General features: G+C 31.7%; 3 protein-coding genes and 1 non-coding gene across 6 annotated transcripts; 2 read left to right on the top strand and 2 right to left on the bottom strand.

Annotated features, from left to right (window-relative positions):
• Positions 1-1,217: 1,217 nt before the first annotated feature.
• LOC101495066 (exopolygalacturonase) lies at positions 1,218-3,131 on the top strand. Its single transcript, XM_004510773.2, has 4 exons — positions 1,218-1,343; positions 1,447-1,755; positions 2,047-2,568; positions 2,823-3,131. The coding sequence occupies exons 1-4, from the start codon at positions 1,218-1,220 to the stop codon at positions 3,048-3,050; spliced, it is 1,185 nt and encodes a 394-aa protein (XP_004510830.1). The 3' UTR covers positions 3,051-3,131.
• Positions 3,132-3,834: 703 nt separating this feature from the next.
• LOC101510001 (F-box/kelch-repeat protein SKIP4) lies at positions 3,835-7,327 on the bottom strand. 2 transcript variants are annotated; one of them, XM_027337126.2, is made up of 4 exons: positions 7,120-7,279; positions 6,913-6,977; positions 5,612-6,121; positions 3,835-4,574 (listed from the first exon to the last, which is right to left on the bottom strand). In XM_027337126.2, exons 3-4 carry the CDS (start codon positions 6,100-6,102, stop codon positions 3,977-3,979), a joined length of 1,089 nt encoding a protein of 362 aa, XP_027192927.1. In that variant the 5' UTR covers positions 6,103-6,121; positions 6,913-6,977; positions 7,120-7,279; the 3' UTR covers positions 3,835-3,976. The 2 variants fall into 2 exon arrangements, with proteins under 2 accessions (XP_027192927.1, XP_004510793.1); XM_004510736.3 differs by lacking the exon at positions 6,913-6,977 and having other exon boundaries at positions 7,120-7,327.
• Positions 7,328-7,812: 485 nt separating this feature from the next.
• Positions 7,813-7,886, top strand: TRNAV-CAC (transfer RNA valine (anticodon CAC)). Its single transcript has one exon. It is a non-coding gene; the product is annotated as a tRNA-Val (tRNA).
• An 828-nt stretch (positions 7,887-8,714) lies between these two features.
• Positions 8,715-12,517, bottom strand: LOC101510762 (voltage-dependent chloride channel 1, chloroplastic). 2 transcript variants are annotated; one of them, XM_004510739.4, is made up of 4 exons: positions 11,640-12,509; positions 9,934-10,101; positions 9,519-9,725; positions 8,715-9,230 (listed from the first exon to the last, which is right to left on the bottom strand). In XM_004510739.4, exons 1-4 carry the CDS (start codon positions 12,345-12,347, stop codon positions 9,054-9,056), a joined length of 1,260 nt encoding a protein of 419 aa, XP_004510796.1. In that variant the 5' UTR covers positions 12,348-12,509; the 3' UTR covers positions 8,715-9,053. The 2 variants fall into 2 exon arrangements, with proteins under 2 accessions (XP_004510796.1, XP_073220058.1); XM_073363957.1 differs by lacking the exon at positions 9,934-10,101 and having other exon boundaries at positions 11,640-12,517.
• Between the last annotated feature and the right edge of the window lie 5,735 nt (positions 12,518-18,252).

The following is an 18,252-nucleotide window of genomic DNA, read 5'->3' as shown; positions in this document are numbered from 1 at the left end:
ATAAATCAAATTAATATAAAAAATAAATATTAATTAAAAGATAAAGAATCAAAATTGTATATATTTTTTAAAACATTACTAGTAGTTTACCTATTACACTTCACTTCAGCACTTTATTTTATTCAAGCACATGTTAAACAAGCTTTTACTTTTCGTAATATGATTACAGTTTACGGACAATTAATTAAAATCAAAATTTTGACAGTTATTTATAAATCTGTTATTAAAATATTGGCTAAATTACATTAGTGGTCCCTTAACTTAATTTCAGGTAACGTTTTAGTCCTTTATCTTTTTTTTTATCCGACTTCGTCCTTTATTTTAATTTTAAGTGACAATTTGATATTTTATGTTTTAAAATTTCAACAATATTATCCTTTGTTATACAAAAATTCAAAAAAAAATTCAATCAAAACTCATAAAATTAATTATATTCTTCAATATAATACAAATTTCATCAAATTCGTAAAGCAAATCTTCAAATAAACTCATATTTTCATACTTTATTTGATATTTTTAGGAATAAATGACTAAATTGGAAAAAAAAAAAGATAAATGACTAAAACGTTACTTGAAATTAAGTTAAGGGACCACGAATGTAATTTAGCCTAAAATATTTATATTGATAGAAGATTTTCAAAAATTACAAAATAGAAATTTTCACACAAAAACATTTTGTAAATTCCAATTTGTAATTTTTAAGGTGTAATTATTGTTTAAGTTATTTATTTATCTTCATTTAAGATATTTTTCTTTTTAATATATCATAAAATAATCAAAAAATTAAAATAATGAATAAACTACATTGATATTGATTTTGATATTTTTCGTTTTTTATTTTTATTTTTTATAAACAAGAATAGAGATAGTAATTAATAAGTAAACCACCGTACAAACATGAATTTTCAGTCAACCAAATGGAAGTGACATATGAAATTCTTCAAACTCAAAATGACCTGATTAATAACTATCTATTATCAATAATATTACATTTTTATTTATAGAATACTTTTATCTTGCTTGATAACGGTATTGCTATTGTTTCCAAAACAAAAGACATTGATTCTCTTACAATAATAATCTTGGTTATTAAAAAAGTTATGAAAATCAACAGCATTAACTCTATTTGATTTCTTAACATACTATAAAAAGGTGGTTTACCATTCTCAAATGTCAAACCAAAGCAAAAAATCTTGAATACAAGAGCTTAGTTAGAAATGGTTGCAAAATATTTTTTTGTGTTGTGCTTACTAGTTTGTATTGTAGAAGCACAAGCTCAATATGTTGTTTTCAACGTGATGAATTATGGTGCAAAATCCGATGGCCAAACAGACAATAGTGGGGTAATTAATTTACCATATTCATTAATTCCTTCTCTTATTATGTTTTTTATTTTTATTTTTAGTTTGATGAGCTAGCTAATTATTTTGTTACATTCTTGTAAAGGCATTTTTGAAAGCATGGTATGATGCATGCAAATGGAATGGAAAATCAACTATGTTTATTCCAGAAGGAACATATATGCTAAATGAAGTTATATTTAGTGGTCCATGCCGTGGTACAACAAACTTTAAATTGAAAGGATTATTAAAAGCACCAATTGATCCATATTCAATAAAAAAGGATTGGATAAATTTTAGATATGTTGACAACTTGATTGTTGGTGGTGGTGGTGGTGTATTGGATGGTCAAGGATCTTATGCTTGGAAAACTAATGATTGTCGAACAAATCCAAATTGTCGCCCTCTTCCTACGGTAAGTTTATTTTATATATAAATCAAGTCATTTTAATGTCTCAATATGTATTTTTAACTAAGTATGTCACCATCATGGTTATGACTTATGATTTCTCTTATGTCACTATTAATTAGTTATGAAATAAAAAATGTACCAATATACCATATGCTACATTTTTTTAATAATCTTCCTATTTTATACTTGTACATTACTATATTTAAAAAAATTATATTTTTTTAGCAAGAAAGTGTTTGTTTCACATATATATGATATTAACATTTTGTATATTTTGTGCATATATTTAATCAGACAATGTCATTTGACTTCATCACAAATGGTTATATCCATCGCATGCGATCTGTTAACAGCAAACAAGGGCATTTTGTGATGTATGGATGTCAGAACATGATACTCACAAAACTAAAAATAATAGCTCCTTCCGATAGTCCCAATACAGATGGTATAAAAATGGCGAAGTCACATGGTATAAATATTACAAATGTGAACATTGGTACCGGAGACGATTGCATTGCTATCCTCTCGGGTACTAGACATCTTCGAATTTCTGATGTTTTTTGTGGTCCTGGTCATGGTATTAGTATTGGAAGTCTTGGTAAGTATGAAGGGGAGGAAAATCTCTCTGACATACATGTTAAGAATTGTACCATTAGTGGTGCTAGTAATGGTGTTAGGATTAAAACATGGGCTTCTCAATTGAAGAATTCTTTGGTGGCTTCTGATATTGTCTTTGAAGATATTATCATGAATAATGTGCAAAATCCAATTATCATTGATCAACGATATTGTCCAGTTGCTCCATGCACCTATAAGGTTTGTACTCTTAACCAATGTTTGAAGTTTTATTTTATAAATTATTTTTCATATCTTTTTATTGGTTATAACTATAAGTTAAGAAGCTAAATTGCTTTCATTTTACAAAATGGCATAATTTGATTTGAGGTTTTCTAATTAAATGAAACATATTTTGAATATTAATTAAAAAAAATATACCATATATATATTGATGATCAATATTAGTTTATGTACCATAATTTAATTTAATGTGTGCCAATAATTTTGTGTAGGGGGCTTCAAATGTACAAATAAGCAATGTGTCATACAAATACATTCGAGGAAGTGGAAATGGAGAAGTTGCAGTGAGTATCAATTGCAGTGAAAAGAAACCATGCCAAAACATTAAACTAGATAATATTAATTTGTGGCCTTCTGGTGGTAAAGGAACACTAAGAAATGAATGTTCCTTTGTTAATGGTGCTTCTTATGGCCCACAGAATCCTCCTTCTTGCATATAGTGCACCTATTTCCTTTAGGACTAAAATAGTTTATTTCCTTAGTTTTCAAGATTACTATCTGCTAATTGATCAGTTTAGTATCAACAAAATGATTTTATGTTGATATAATTTTAAGTAAGGATTATGTTATATCAATAAAATTTAAATTGTATTAGAGATGCAACAAATGTGCACTGTTTTATTTTATGATATGGAAATGGAACCTTTTTGCGGCAAGAATAAATCTAAACACACAAATGTTTATAGAAGTTTCTTATATAACACCATTATTTAAATAGTTTGTTATATAATAGCCAATTATTATTATTATAATTATGGTTCTGGAAAGATTATAACTTTATAACAATCACAAGGTTATTTTTTAGTCAAAAAAAAATTAATTTCACACGGTAAACTTGTCCAACAATAATCACAAAGTGGAAGAAAGATAGAGGAGCTTGTGTTTTTAACAACACACTGTTAAGTATACTAATCACAGTTTCATTCTTCAATGTTAAATTAGTCAAGACAGCATTTTTTTTAATGTGTATCCTACAAATGAGAAACATTTTTTTATTATATTCTCTTGCTAAATTTTTTTTACAATCAAAGTTGGTGTAAGAAAATTGAAAGAATCAAATAAAATGTGTCTGAAAATAATTTTTATAAAAAAATGAAAAAGAATGTGTGAATTGTGAAAATCAAGTTGGACTTTCCTAAGTCTACGTGCATAATAAAAATCAATCAAATGATATATCAAAATGTTACTCAAATTGTATAAGGTAGCAAATTTACTTGAGACACGTGATCACTAATGGTGGTGAATTTGGATAGTTTTCAACAAGTTCATCATATGAGTTCAAACCTTAATACAGTCATTATACAAAAACAAAAAATTATGCAACAATAACACATGTATCTCAACACTTTTTAAAATGATTTACTCTTTAAATTGACAAGCATTTACAACTAATTACATTGTAATCAGAGACTAATTTGGGTATAGATGAACCCATCATCACCCTTCCCATATTTCCCACATCACCAACATCAACAACCACAGTACTAAGCCCTTTCCCAATAACATAAATGCTTTTACCAACTGCAACAAGTTGGCATGGTGGTCTTGTAAGCAATGGTGACAACTTTCCAACGGGTATCCACTCGCGTCGCTCTTTATGCCACATCGTTAACCTAGTACCCAAACTTTGATCCAAAACGAAAAGGATTCCGTCGACAACAACTGCAGGACCTCTCCATCCCGAAACCATGTCGGCATCTGCATGCTGCCATGTTCCACTTGATGGTTCGTATACAACGGCGTACACGTGAGGTGTTACAGGAGATTTGCCACATCGGATATATATCTTGCCGTCCATAACTACCGAATCTTCGATTTCGGGAACAATGTTAGGGTCTCTGTGAGATGTCCAACTATTTGTGAAAGGATCAAAAGTATCCCATGAATGAGGATCACTTGAATTTGAACCTATACCGCCAATTGCATAGAGTTTTTCGTCCATTACTTCACAAGCAAAGTGGCACCTGAAAGTTTTTTGGGAAGGAAAATTGTGATTCTTACGTTGCAGTAGAGGCTAATGACAGATAAAGATATAACGTAATTTTAACTTTTAAAAGATTAAAATTGACAAAAAAAAATACATAAAGAACACTTTTTTAACATAATTTCATGAGAGCATGGTGCCAATGTAATTCGTGATTAAATAGGCAAACACATAAAACAAAACTTCTACTTTCCTTGCAAGCTTCTTAAAAGATTATGTAGAAAGTGTGGGGGAAACATTAATTACAACAGAAAGACACTTGTGAACTAATAGTTCTTCATTTAATGCTAATTTGCAAAGTCAAACATACAAGCATGTGAAAGATCAAATACTAAAATACTAGATTATATATAAAACCTACGTCTTATGCATCTGCAGGTGATTCTGTCATTTATAGAAGCTTTAACTCACAAGCTCCAAGAAGTTGACAAGGTACTTGACAAAATATGAGTTAAGATACAGTCATAATTTTCCTTCCTCCATATTCTCACTCCCATATTTTCAATTATCATTTGCGATAAAAACTTGTGGATCCAAATATTTCTTCCATGTACAATACTAAGTTGTGGCTTTGTTTCTGGTTTTAAGGTATAAAAAAAATTCCTCAAAGTTCAAGTACGTAAATGTAAGAACTCTCCCTAAAATCTATTCCAAAAACTCCTTATTTCATCCAACACTAACTAACTTAGGGCCTGTTTACTCTCTCCAACGTTTTTACTTTGTATGTAGGTGGTAGCTGGAATGACATTTAGTTTATGAATTTTTCTTTTTAATTGTGATAGAGGTAAAATGGGCTAACTAGAGAAAGTTCGTCTCAAAAAACCCTAAAAACAAATTTTGGAATTTTTCAGAATTTAAAAAAAATACTTGATCTATTTTTAGATTGCATTTTCAAAAACTTCCATAATACTTTTTCTAATGTTTATATTATTAGTAATTTAGTAGAAATGGAAACGGAAAACACTACAAGTAAACAGGCCCTTAACTTTCTATAGGGATAGCCATAAGGATATTTACCTAGCAGTTGACAAGTAAGCAGCTTCAACCCAAGAGTTCGAGGAAGCATTGTATGAATAAACCTCGTCAGTAGCATCTTCAGACCAGCCACAACCACCCAATAAGAAGAGCTTGTTTCCCAAAGCTTCAAAACCCATGCCTTTCCTTTTCATGATGTGAGGTGGAAGCCCGTGAATGAGCTTCCAAGATTTTCTTGAGGAGGTTGTATCCAAAATGTAACAGCAAACATGATCAAATTTGTCCCTGCACAAAGCATAGATCCATGTCTCATCGAGTTTATGCTTTCTGCGATAAAAAAACCACTCGTCACTGCAAACTAAGTCCCTCCATCTTTTCGAGACAGCCTTTAGAACTGAATGATATTTTCTAGGAACTCTTGCAAGGCACAAAAGAGAAATATCATCTGGAAGGCCACAAATCAGAGGAGTATTAGTGACTTCTACTTCATCAACATTATTTGATGATGCCTCACCATCATCTAAATGCTCCATTGATATTAGTTCAGAGGACCTGAAAAGAAAAAGTACAAGTCAATAAAGCCCACATCAAATCATCATTTCAATTGCACTTTCGATTCATTTGTGTACATTGAATGACAAGCCTCTAGCTATTATGTCCCCAAACTGAAATTCTGACACAAAATTAACGATCTCGTGATAAAAACATGATTTATCACATTTGCCTGACAGGGTTCATACATTTTTAAGGTTTGATATTCTCATCAAGACATAGCATAATCATATGACTTGGTCTTCAATATTCAAATCGATCAGCTCAAAACAAGCATCACTAAACAGGCTGCAGACTGAATAATATGCAACCTTACCACCGCTTACTTAACATTTTGAAGAGCTAAATATCATCCTCGAAATCTACATAGCTTCTAGTTTTCTTCCTTGAAGAAAATTCATCTCTTTCTCCTTGGACTTTACCATGTTTGGCATAAGCATGATATATTGATATTAAATAAAAGCTGATCCCTTTATCTACAGACCAACATCTACAAGAACATGTCTATTCCATTTTGCAGGCATCGGTATTCAAAACACACAACACAACCAAACATCCCAAATAGGTGAAACAAAATACTGTTTAACTTCAAGCATTAAACTTTTCATCCTATTTAAGGAGTGAAAAACAATATTCATGTTACATCTAAAACCCACAAGCAAAACACAATAAGAATGAATTCAATTACCAATAAATAAATAAAAACAGCTGAACAAAACCACATAACTATAATCACAAGCTTAATTATTTCTAGTAAAGCTTTTCCACAAAGAATCAATATTTACACCCACCCAAAAAATTGCAGCTACATTTTATTAAACCTAGATTTTGACTTTTTTTTCCCCAATTTGATTTCCTGTAATTGAAAGCAACCGTTGCAAATTCAGATCCAAAACCAAAAGGGGCACTGAAATTTATTTTTAGGAATAAAAAAGTTTAAAACTTGAAAGTAAATTGCGAACAATAAAGGAGAATGAAATGGTGGGAGGGAAACTCACATGCGCGCAATTAGGGATTCGTCTGAAAAGCGCACTGCAAAAGAAGAGATGAGAAGAGAGGAACACGCAAAACTAATCCATTAGATTATTCATTTATAGTTTATTCCCTCTCATCCCTTTTACTCTTTTTATTAATAAATAAATAAAACATTGATACTGAGTTTTTATGCAAAAACAAATACGTAAGAATAAAATAATGAGGAAATAAACTATGCACCCTCTCGATCTAAATTATTTTACTTAATCAAAGTTATTGGTTCTCATATTTTATGCACCATAAATTATTGTGATTAGTATAAAATAGTTTTATATTGACTATGCACATTTATTAATTTTTAAAATAATTGATGATTTAGCGGTTGTAATTAATTGATTGTATAAAAAAAAATTACACCACAAATAAAATAAAATATTCATAATCAAATAAAACAATTAAGAGTGAGTTGTACAATAAAAAATAATTGAGACGGGCTAAACTGAACTGCATATCTACTAATCCCAAAATTATGGTCAAGTCAAATCTTTAGATGCTAACATGTCCTTATTCCCAAACAAACTTCATATTTTATGGATCCAATGAAACATAGATGGGAGTTATCTTATTGTTCATTTGGTGCTGCTTAGAAATATATATTGCCATGCCCTTCAAGACGTTTATGAATATATATGTAATGAAAGCCTAGATCACCATCTGTCTGGGTGGTGTAGTTGGTTATCACGCTAGTCTCACACACTAGAGGTCCCCAGTTCGAACCTGGGCTCAGACATATAATTATTCTTTTTTATTTTTCCAGACTTGTGTGGACCATTCATTAAATCATACAATATTTACATACTTCAGATATACTAACAAATGAGAAAATGCATATCTACAAGCTTAGATATATCGTATGGTAAAAAATGCTTAGGTGTATTTTCTTTTGTCATAAAATAAAGTACTAACGAACCTGGGCTCAGACAAATAATTATTCTTTTTATTTTTCCAGACTTGTGTGGACCATTCATTAAATCATACAATATTTACATACTTCAGATATACTAACAAATGAGAAAATGCATATCTACAAGCTTAGATATATCGTATGGTAAAAAATGCTTAGGTGTATTTTCTTTTGTCATAAAATAAAGTACTAACGAACCTGGGCTCAGACAAATAATTATTCTTTTTATTTTTCCAGACTTGTGTGGACCATTCATTAAATCATACAATATTTACATACTTCAGATATACTAACAAATGAGAAAATGCATATCTACAAGCTTAGATATATCGTATGGTAAAAAATGCTTAGGTGTATTTTCTTTTGTCATAAAATAAAGTACTACTTTGTAGAAGCTTTAAACTTTTTTTCTCTGCAAAAATATTATGACTATTTCTGCTTCCATTAGAAAATCATAGAGCTACCAATATGATCTGAAAGCAGATTGGGACGTTACAGGCTAGGGCATGTCACAACGTCATTAGGAGATTCGACCTTGGCACCGGAGGGAGATCATTGAAAGTGCAAATTCTTGTACAATATAAGCAGCCTTTCCAAATTGAGAGCTATTTTACAGAACAAACAATTATAGTAAAACAAAATTTGAGACAGCAGTTCAAAAAAGCCAAAGCCTATTAAAACCTACACTCTTAACTAAATTTACATTGATAAACCATCAAAATGAAGATCTCAATTGATGAGTTTATATTTACATGATTATGAATTTATGATATATACAGAGCTATATTAGCAGAATTTACGCCTAAAAGTGATATCGACGGATGTTAGGCAATTTCCTAGAGAAATTGTCGAGCGCAAGTGTAGCACAAATATCGTGATTAATTGCATGATATAATTCCTAACCACAATTAATGTGACTAAACAGGTACCACATGCATAGCCACCTCATAAGTAAAAGCTGAAGAAGATATTCATAGCAAAATTCGCTTCCATTTAGGAGTTGGGCCTGCCATTTGGTGAAGGCTCTTTAGAGTGGTAGTCTTGCTTTGCAACAAGGTGCGCGTGAATCACGTTTTCAGTTGCAATTGCTTCTTCGATGTCTGTCTGCGCCTTTCGGCAGAGATCATTAAGTGCAAGCATTGGAAATGGATCCTCTATGAGCACTCCAACCTGCAGCAATCATTTTTCATATTTTTTCAATTAGCTAGCCAGAAATCAAACTGCTGAACTAAAAAGCATTGTCGCTGTCATTCTCACCTATTTTTCAACATTTTTTGTTTGTCAACTTAAAGTTTTTCGCTTAATGAAATTACTCAGAATAAAATAAAACACTGGTAAATGTGTAATATCTTAAGGTCCAGGTTATGTTAAATATTAACTACTATGCACAACAGATTCTAGAACATCATAATTTGATATATTAAATAGTTTAGGAGCGAAGTAAGGTGAGGAACATACTTCTTCAATGCAGAACAGAGAGGCGGCACTGATAAAGGTAGCTGGAACCACAATCCAATGACAATCATCCCAAAGTATGATAGGGAGTGTTAGGTGCCATAGGACAAGAAACCTTGAAGTCAAGCGAGTATATGATAACGGAATCGGAATACCCATAAGCTGTTCACATATGCCAATTCCTTCGTGGAAACATGTGATCTTTGAATCCTGTACCGCAATTAGGGAAATGTTTTGCAAACAAAGAATTAATAGAGTGAAGTATCATATTAATATATTTGTATCTAACACTTTTCCACCTAATTACCTAGAAGACAAATAAATTTACATTTTTAGGAATTGAAGTTTTGTTTTCAGAAACAATGTTACCTAAATTCAATATGTGCTAAAATGCAACAATTCGAACAAGTGTTCTTACCAAGACACTTCTTCTAGAATCATCCAATTTTAGTAGCCGAATGCTCTGCGATATAAACTGAATAATGCAACGAGGTCGATGTTTCGAATTCATGATCAATGCTATGTCTTCTACTTCTAGCAAATGTTGAAGATCTCTCTCAACGTCTGAACCAGACAACGCATGACACTGCATTCAAATTATTCAAATGGTGAGTTTCACCCATCAACTACAACTACCAACGCAAAAAACTTGCTCTAAACAACTCGAACAAACCTTGCAAACAACACCCTTTTTTGCTATATCATTGGAAAAAGGAAAACCCAACACACATGGAACTAACCTGACCTTAAGCAACTAAAAACCCAGCCCTACACATACACAGCTTGAACAAACATAACAAACACCCTTTGCAAAATTGAGCATAATCCAACAAACATAGAATTACTCTGACCTTAAGCAACTAAATCCAACACTAGACAGCACATCATTACATTCAATTTGTTCACAGAGTGAGTTTCACTATCAACCCAAAAACCAACCCCACAACTTGAAGAAAACCTAACATTCTTCCAAATTTTCATTAAAAAAATGAAAATTGATGGAATGCCATCCACCATGGAACAACTCTGACCTTATTAAGCAACTAAAAGCCCAATCCTTCTCACTTTGAACAAAACCTTACAACCACCTTTCAAAATCATCCTTGAAAAAAATTCAAATTTCATGGAATCCCAACAACTATTGAACTATCCTGTACTTAAGTAACCAACATTCCAACCCTCAACAACTAAAAAACTCTCCCATTATAAAAACCAAAATTGGATACCCAAACCCAATAACCATTGAACTATTTTGACCTCAAGTAACTAATAATCCAACCATGCACAACTTACACCCAATCTGAATTAACTTCTAAGTTGCAATACTTCAAGTTTTGGGGCGGACTTCTCACTCCCTCTCTATTTCTTATAAACTGCACATCTTCAGGAGTGAACTTCCTGACGGCATAAAACGTATACATCCAAAGTAAGATTGGGAATGGAGAAAGTTGATCCCCTAAGTATTTACTTCACTTATTAAAAAAAAGGTCTTTAGTTACAACAATTTGGATCACAACATCAAGATTTTTTATATCCCTGCAACCGAAAATTCCATAATGCAATTGGGAATAGTTTCACACCACAATTTTTTGCAATATATCAAGAATCACAAGTTTAACCACAAATTAAAAGAATGCTTATAACTAATGCAACTTTTTCCTCCAAAAACACTTGTGGAGAAACCTTTAACTACTTAGCATCAACACTTCAAATTAAAATTGTGTCCAAAGTCCGACACTTATGCAACAACATATGTTGGTGTCCAACCCAGTCACGAGACTTGACACGTACGTAGTTACATTCAATCACTACTATTTTCTTAAATTATTATTGAATCATTTTGGGTCCTGAAATTGTAAGTTTCTAACAACTTGGGACCCCAAATTTACAAAAATTTCAAATTGCTTTTTAGTTTTAGTCGAGCTTTTTTCCTAAGGATTAAAAAATTCAAGGAGCACTTTGACTGATGTTACAATTTTAGGAAGCAACTTGATATTTCGTAAAGCTGATATCTCAAATTGTCATAAGTTCAAGATCCGAAATAGTTGTTTACTCAATTATTAGCATTATAGATGTATATGAGTCAGTGTCGTGTCTGGTGCACGTGCACAACATGAAGATTACCTTCAACACAATAGGAAAAGCAATAATATATTTCAAAAGCGCGTCCTTGACTTTAAAATCAATAGAAGTACGAGTATCAACAACAGCCATAACCAATCTAGCAAAATCATGAGCAGCAGCAACAACCATAGTCCAAGCTTTCTTCCCTTCAACAAATCTAGCATAAGAAGCCTCCGTCCTAAAAACCAGCAGCAGCGCAAGCGCAGGTGCAGTTAGCTGATAAGGAAGCGAAGAAGCCTTAAGAAGAGGAAAAAACTCCGGGAAGAAATGAAGAAGCACGGCGGAGTTATAAGCGGCGATAACGGCGGCGAAGGAAGTGAAAAAGAGAACGGGAGGAACAAGAGAGAGAATGACACGTGAGGAGAAGCTAGAGAAAAAGTGACGCACGTGACGGAGTGAGGAACGGTGATGGACCCAATTTGTGTGGTTGTAGAGAGTTCGATTCTTCTGCATTCCTCGTTCTTGGACCGTGTCTGCCCAATCGGGGATTGTACGGAGGATTGAGATTAGGGTTTTGATTGGGGGAGGTGTTGAGGAGGAACATGTTGTTGTTGTTGTGAGGTTGAATTTTGATTTTGATTTTGATTTTGATTTTGAGGGTTTGTGTGATGGGAGATGGATGAGGTGTGAGTAGAATTTATGGGGGGTGAATTGGGAAGTTAGGTTTGGGGTTTTGGTTGGTTTAGTTTGGTTTTTAGGATGGAACATTGAGATGGAAGAGGGAATGAGAATGTCGGAAATAATAATGGTGGAGGAGGGAGTGTGAGTTGAATTGAGTTAGTTAAAAAGTTGGTTGGTGTGGTTTAAAAATATCTAGTAGTAAATGGTTTAGACTTTAGTGTGTGAGTGAAGCATGTTTTTACACGTTTCGGATATGCCTCGCAAATTCCAGGATTTTTTTAAATAAACCCAATTTTGAAAAATATATACTCTTGACACTAGTAAGTGGTTGGATTTATGGTCGACGAAAATAAACTCATCTGAATTATTCCACTGGACCGATTTGATATGCAGGGTGGGTTGTAGCAATTTTTAAAATTTAGCATGCTATACGCCTATACGGTGTCGACAAAACATTTATTATCAAAATTATATATATAAATATTTATAAAGAATGATATATTGATATTTTTTATAAATTTAATATATGATTATAATTTTTATAACATATTTCATTCATGTGTTAAGTTATCAATAAAAATATCGTTAAAAATTTTAAACAAAGATTAAAGGTGATTCATTGTTAATTTTAAATAATTTTATACACAAAATTATAATTTGTCGATTCATTAAACATATCTGTAACTTCCTTTTTCAGGTTTTTTATTTATTGTATTGAAAACATGTGATTATTTGTTAATCTAAAATAATATTACATTGATGGTGCATCACCTTTAAACTCTTAAATAAACATTTGTTTTATTGAATAGTTAACAATTTAAAAGCACTTTTAATCGCTCCATTCATAAAAAAAAATAGTTTTAATAAATGATAACTTTTTCAATTTAAGATGAATAACAACATCTTAAAGTGGATCATTAGATCTCAGCTGGTATCCCAAAATATTTGTCATGTCTTCTTTATTTTCTTAATTTTTATATAATATGTATCCATGAATAACTTTGAAGTATTACAAAAGTATCGAATAAATTAATTTTTTTAAAATAATAATTTTGATACTTTTAGAATACATATTTATGAAGTATTGGTATCAAATACGTATCTGATACGGGTACTGTTGTTAAAAATTGAGATAAATCAATCAATAAACTAAGAACATTCTTGGTTTTCGATCAAAGATTGATTGAAAATAAAACGTAGATTGATCAGTAGCTAAACCAATAATGTTCTTGGTTTCTGTAAAACGTAGAATGATCAGACTATAAAACAGAGAATGTTTTCCATTTTCTACCAAATAGAATTTAAGCCTTTAAATTCTAAAATAAACACACACAATTGTTAACTCAATTCAAAGATGAACTCCTACGTTTTGGGGGACACAATCGTTAACAAGTTGTATGAACAGTTTCCCCCCAAAATTGTGCAGGCATGCCTACATTTGACAGGATGCATCTCATCCTTTCAAGCATGGTTCTATTCATCCTTTCAGCCAGACCATTTTGCTGAGGTTGAAATAGCAATGTCAACTTACAAGAAAGAGGATTTGAATTGTAAATGCGCCCTTTTAAAATTCCTGTTAAAACTTGAAGGAAATAACTCAAGATTGATCTTGGTTGTAAAAATAGAAATCGGAGAACGTTCTTGGTTTTAACCAGAAAACAGAGAACGTTCTTGGTTAGTTAAAATTAAGGCTAAATTACATTTGTGGTCCCTTAACTTAATTTCAGGTAACGTTTTAGTCCCTCATCTTTTTTTTTCCCGATTTAGTCATTTATTCCTAATAATATCAAATAAAGTATGAAAATATGAGTTTATTTGAAGATTTGCGTTACGAATTTGATGAAATTTGTATTATATTGAATAATATAATTAATTTTATGAGTTTTGATTGAATTTTTTTTTAATTTTTGTTTGAAAAAGGATAACGTTGTTGAAATTTTAAAACATAAAATATCAAATTGTCATTTAAAATTAAAATAAAGGACTAAGTCGGGAAAAAAAAAAGATAAAGGACTAAAACGTTACCTGAAATTAAGTTAAGGGACCACAAATGTAATTTAGCCTTAAAATTAACAATTTAACTAGATAATCAAACAGACTAAAAGTAAATAGATAAGGAAGAGATATCACACAACGATATATCCTAGTTCACCCATCCCGATTTAGGTCAAGTCCTCACAACCATGAGATTTTCCACTAAGTGTTTAAATGGAGAACAGTCTTGGTTTTACACACCCTATTTCATATCAACCTTGAAATGTTACAAAAACAAATCATTTCCACCCAGAAAGGAGTTCAATCAAATCACCTATCAACCTTTAGATAGAATTTTACAGTTCACCTTTTAATCATAAAATAATTTCCTACAATCTTACTCAAAATTATACTTCACACTATAGCCTTGAGTTTACAATGATATGATTTAAAGTGTTTTGACATAATTTGAGAAGGTTCAACACTTGTTTGAGTTCTGATTCTTTGACAGAGTAATACACGAGAATGATTATAGGAATCAACTGGGAAAAATCAGAATTGATTCAATGTATGTGAGTAAGAGAAATTCTAGTATGATAGAAATGAGTAATGAATTATTTAGTACTTGAAGCTTTGATTTTTTCCTTGAGCTTGGCCTTCCTTTTATAGGCTTTAGGATGTTTAATGACAGACAAAAAGAGCCATTGGAAGTGTTCTGTTAGTCTTGACCAAAGACCAAATTTTATGATTAAAAAATATTCAAGTCTTTGAACACTTTTGAGTTCTGTTTGATTGATCTGGATTTCTTTATTCTTTGACAGCTATGATCTTGTTTAATGATACTTTAATCTTTAGATATATGATTGATGAGATCAGTTCAATATAGTGTTTTGATTCGCACAAAATAGGTTGAAGAATGATGATATAAGGCTGGAGAATGATGTAACAAAGCTGGAGAATAATGTTCCGTAAGCTGGAGAATGTTCGTATAATTCTAGACTGATGTCATCATACTAGATAATGATGTTGATCATTCTTGAGATAGTTGTAACAGGCTGAAGAATGTTTATCAATCTAGAGACTGATGTTGCCCATATGTAACAGGCTGAAGAATGTTTATCAATCTTGAGTTTTGCCTTTGATCATTTTGAGTGATCATGTTGCCCATATGAGAGTTGTACACTCTTAGTATATGAATTGAGAATCCATTTGCGATATGCAAGAGTTTTCCTTGCATTAAAAACTAGTTTGATCTTGCTTGTTAGTTTTTTATGCTTAGCTTTTGTCTTTGTTAATCTTTTGGAGTAGATCTTTTTGGTATGATCTTTGTGTACCTACTTCTGGTACCTTCGTAATAGGGATTGTTTTATCAATAAACCAGAAATATTCTTGTCTATTGCAAGTCATCAACTTTGGAGTTTAATCTTGCTTTTTATTCTTGATGCAATGCTTTGCTTTTTGTTGATCATTTTCTCTTTGAATATGTCCAAAATTATCTTGAGTATATAATTATGTTCCTTTGTAGTAAATACTGGGGATTTGCAATGTAGATTGTTGTACTTCCATTGCCCGTATCGATCTTAAACTAAAGAGGACTTTGTTCTTTGTAAACCAGAATGTTCTTCGATTAATGTTGTCAAAACTAGAACATTCTTGGATTTAAAGCTGTGAAAAGGAGAACGTTCTCCGTTTTTCCAGACTTTAACTTTAATAACCATAACATTCTTCGTTTTTCCGACTGTTGTCCAGAATGATCATCATATTGTCATGAATGTTCTTCATTATTGACAGTCAAGCTAGAGAATGACCAGTCTTGCTTGAACTTGTTTGATTCATCATAAACCATAGCTTTTCTATTCTGTATTTTGAATTGATTATTTGCTGAGATGAATCCTTTATATTCCTTAAAGAGTACAAATCACATGATTGTGATATACAGAAACAATGATTTGCGAAATCTAGGGGAAACTTCTTCTTCAACAAATGATATCATTTGTTCTTGAAATCTCATAACTGTGGAAAACGTTCTTCGTTTTTCAGACTTCTGTCAAGAACGTTCTCCATTTTGTCTTTGTATTTTTGCTTCCTTTATAAATGATCTTGCTTCTGATTTATAGCATAGGGTGATCATTGATTGTTGTATTCGATCATCTTTTTCATGAAAATGCTATCTCAAAGATGTAATGATCATTCTTTTGAATGATTGATATATGATACATTTCTTTTTTAGATTATTTCATTGTTGAGTAGATACTTATGAACTTTGATGAAGTGAATGGCTTCTTGCTTGTTCACTTATGTAATTCAAGACCACCATTCCTTAGTAGACCACCAGTCATAAAACTTAATCTTTTATTTCATAAGGTTTGTTGTCATTAAAACATACATCAAAAAGGTTTTTTCCTCAATAGAGGTATGTGTCTTATAGTCTTATGCTTGTTCACACCATGAGTTTTGCAAAAACTAGTGAACTTTTCACTGCAAAATTCAAGACCATTGTCAGTCCTTAAGGTCTTAATCTTGTTATCAATTTTGTTTTCAACCATTGTTTGTCCTTACTTTTTAACAAATAAATCCATACTTTTCCAATATAATCATCAAGAAATCTAATAAAGTATATATTACCTCCATGTGAAGCAATCTTTGCAGGGCCCTATAGATCAATGTGAACATATTCTAGAATTCCTTTTGAGCAATATTTCCATGTAGAGAACTTGACCATATGCATCTCTCCATACACACAATGCTCACAAAATTCAAGATCGCTAATCTTGTCCCCACCTAGCATATCTTGTCTGTCCAAAACATGCATTCCTTATAGACTTATATGTCTCATCCTTTGATGCCACAAGCTGGTTTTGCTTGATGATTGGACTGCCACTATTGCCATTCATGTCATTGCTTTACCTTTGAGAAGGTAGATACCACGATCCTTTGTTCCCTTCATGATTACCAATGATCCTTTTATGACTTTTAGAGTATTTTTCTATGTTTTGTACGAATAGCTAGCTTCTTCAAGAATTCTTAGAGAAATTAAGTTCTTCTTCAACTCTGGAATATGTCCGACCTTTGACGAAATCTTCATGGTTCCATCTTCCAGCTTCAGCTTGATTGAACCAATTCTAACTACCTTGCAAGTTGATTTGTTCCCCATAATCACTTTGCTTCTGTCAGGTTCTTTGTAGTCAAGAAATCAATCTCTATTTGAGGTCATGTGAAATGAACACCCAAAGTCAATCACCTAGTCGTCATCCATGATTTTTGTTGAATTTTTCATAAGAACTTTTGTGTTTTCATATCCTTCAGAGGCTATATATGCATTACCATAATTATCATCACTATTTGATCATTTATTTCCTTTTCAATTTGAGCATTCTTTCTTGAAATGCCCTTATTCTTGCATATGAAACATTTCATTTTAGACTTGTCTTTTTCTTTATTCTTGAACTTATTCTTCTATTTTTTATTCTTCTTCCCTTTCTTGGCCTTGACAAACAATCTATCACCACAGATTTCTTCTTTCCCATTTGACTTCCTCTTTAATTCTTTGGAGATTAGTGCAACTTGTACTTCTTCTAATGACAAAGAATCTCTACCATAAAGAATTCTATCACAAAGATTTTAAAGAGAAATTGGTAATGAGTTTATCAACAATAGGGTATGATCCTCGTCATCCAATTTTACATCAATGTTTTCAAGATCAAATTCAATCTTAATAAACTCATCCATATGATCTTAAACTAACCTCCTAGGTTGTATCTTGAAAGTATATATCTTTTGTTTTAAGTACAAACAGTTAGCTAATGATTTTGTCATGTATAAAGATTCAAATTTGAGCCAAATGCCTGCCCAGATGTCTCATTTGACACTTCCCTCGAAACCTTGTCTCCAAGTCTCGAGATTAAAGCACTATGAGCCTTGTTCATGATATCCTTATTCTCCTTTTCTGATAGTGTGGATGCCATGTCTTTCTCTCCACCCAGTGCTTTTGTCAAACCTTGATGAACCAACAATGCTT

This window comes from Cicer arietinum, chromosome 7 (genome assembly GCF_000331145.2).
Source record: "Cicer arietinum cultivar CDC Frontier isolate Library 1 chromosome 7, Cicar.CDCFrontier_v2.0, whole genome shotgun sequence".
Taxonomy (NCBI): domain Eukaryota; kingdom Viridiplantae; phylum Streptophyta; class Magnoliopsida; order Fabales; family Fabaceae; genus Cicer; species Cicer arietinum.
This window is presented reverse-complemented; position numbering and strand designations above follow the sequence as displayed.

Excerpts from the sequence above, each read along its gene's own strand:
- LOC101510001 (XM_004510736.3), bottom strand. Across the intron at positions 4,575-5,611 it reads GCTTACTTGTCAACTGCTAG|GTGCCACTTTGCTTGTGAAG; the intron begins GTAAATATCCTT and ends AAAAACTTTCAG.
- LOC101510762 (XM_004510739.4), bottom strand. The coding sequence starts at position 12,347 with ATGTTCCATCCTAAAAACCAAACTAAACCAACCAAAACCCCAAACCTA. Across the intron at positions 9,726-9,933 it reads ATTCTAGAAGAAGTGTCTTG|GATTCAAAGATCACATGTTT; the intron begins GTAAGAACACTT and ends ATTGCGGTACAG. Across the intron at positions 9,231-9,518 it reads CTCTGTTCTGCATTGAAGAA|GTTGGAGTGCTCATAGAGGA; the intron begins GTATGTTCCTCA and ends TGATTGCTGCAG.
- LOC101495066 (XM_004510773.2), top strand. The coding sequence starts at position 1,218 with ATGGTTGCAAAATATTTTTTTGTGTTGTGCTTACTAGTTTGTATTGTA. Across the intron at positions 1,344-1,446 it reads GCCAAACAGACAATAGTGGG|GCATTTTTGAAAGCATGGTA; the intron begins GTAATTAATTTA and ends ATTCTTGTAAAG. Across the intron at positions 2,569-2,822 it reads TTGCTCCATGCACCTATAAG|GGGGCTTCAAATGTACAAAT; the intron begins GTTTGTACTCTT and ends AATTTTGTGTAG.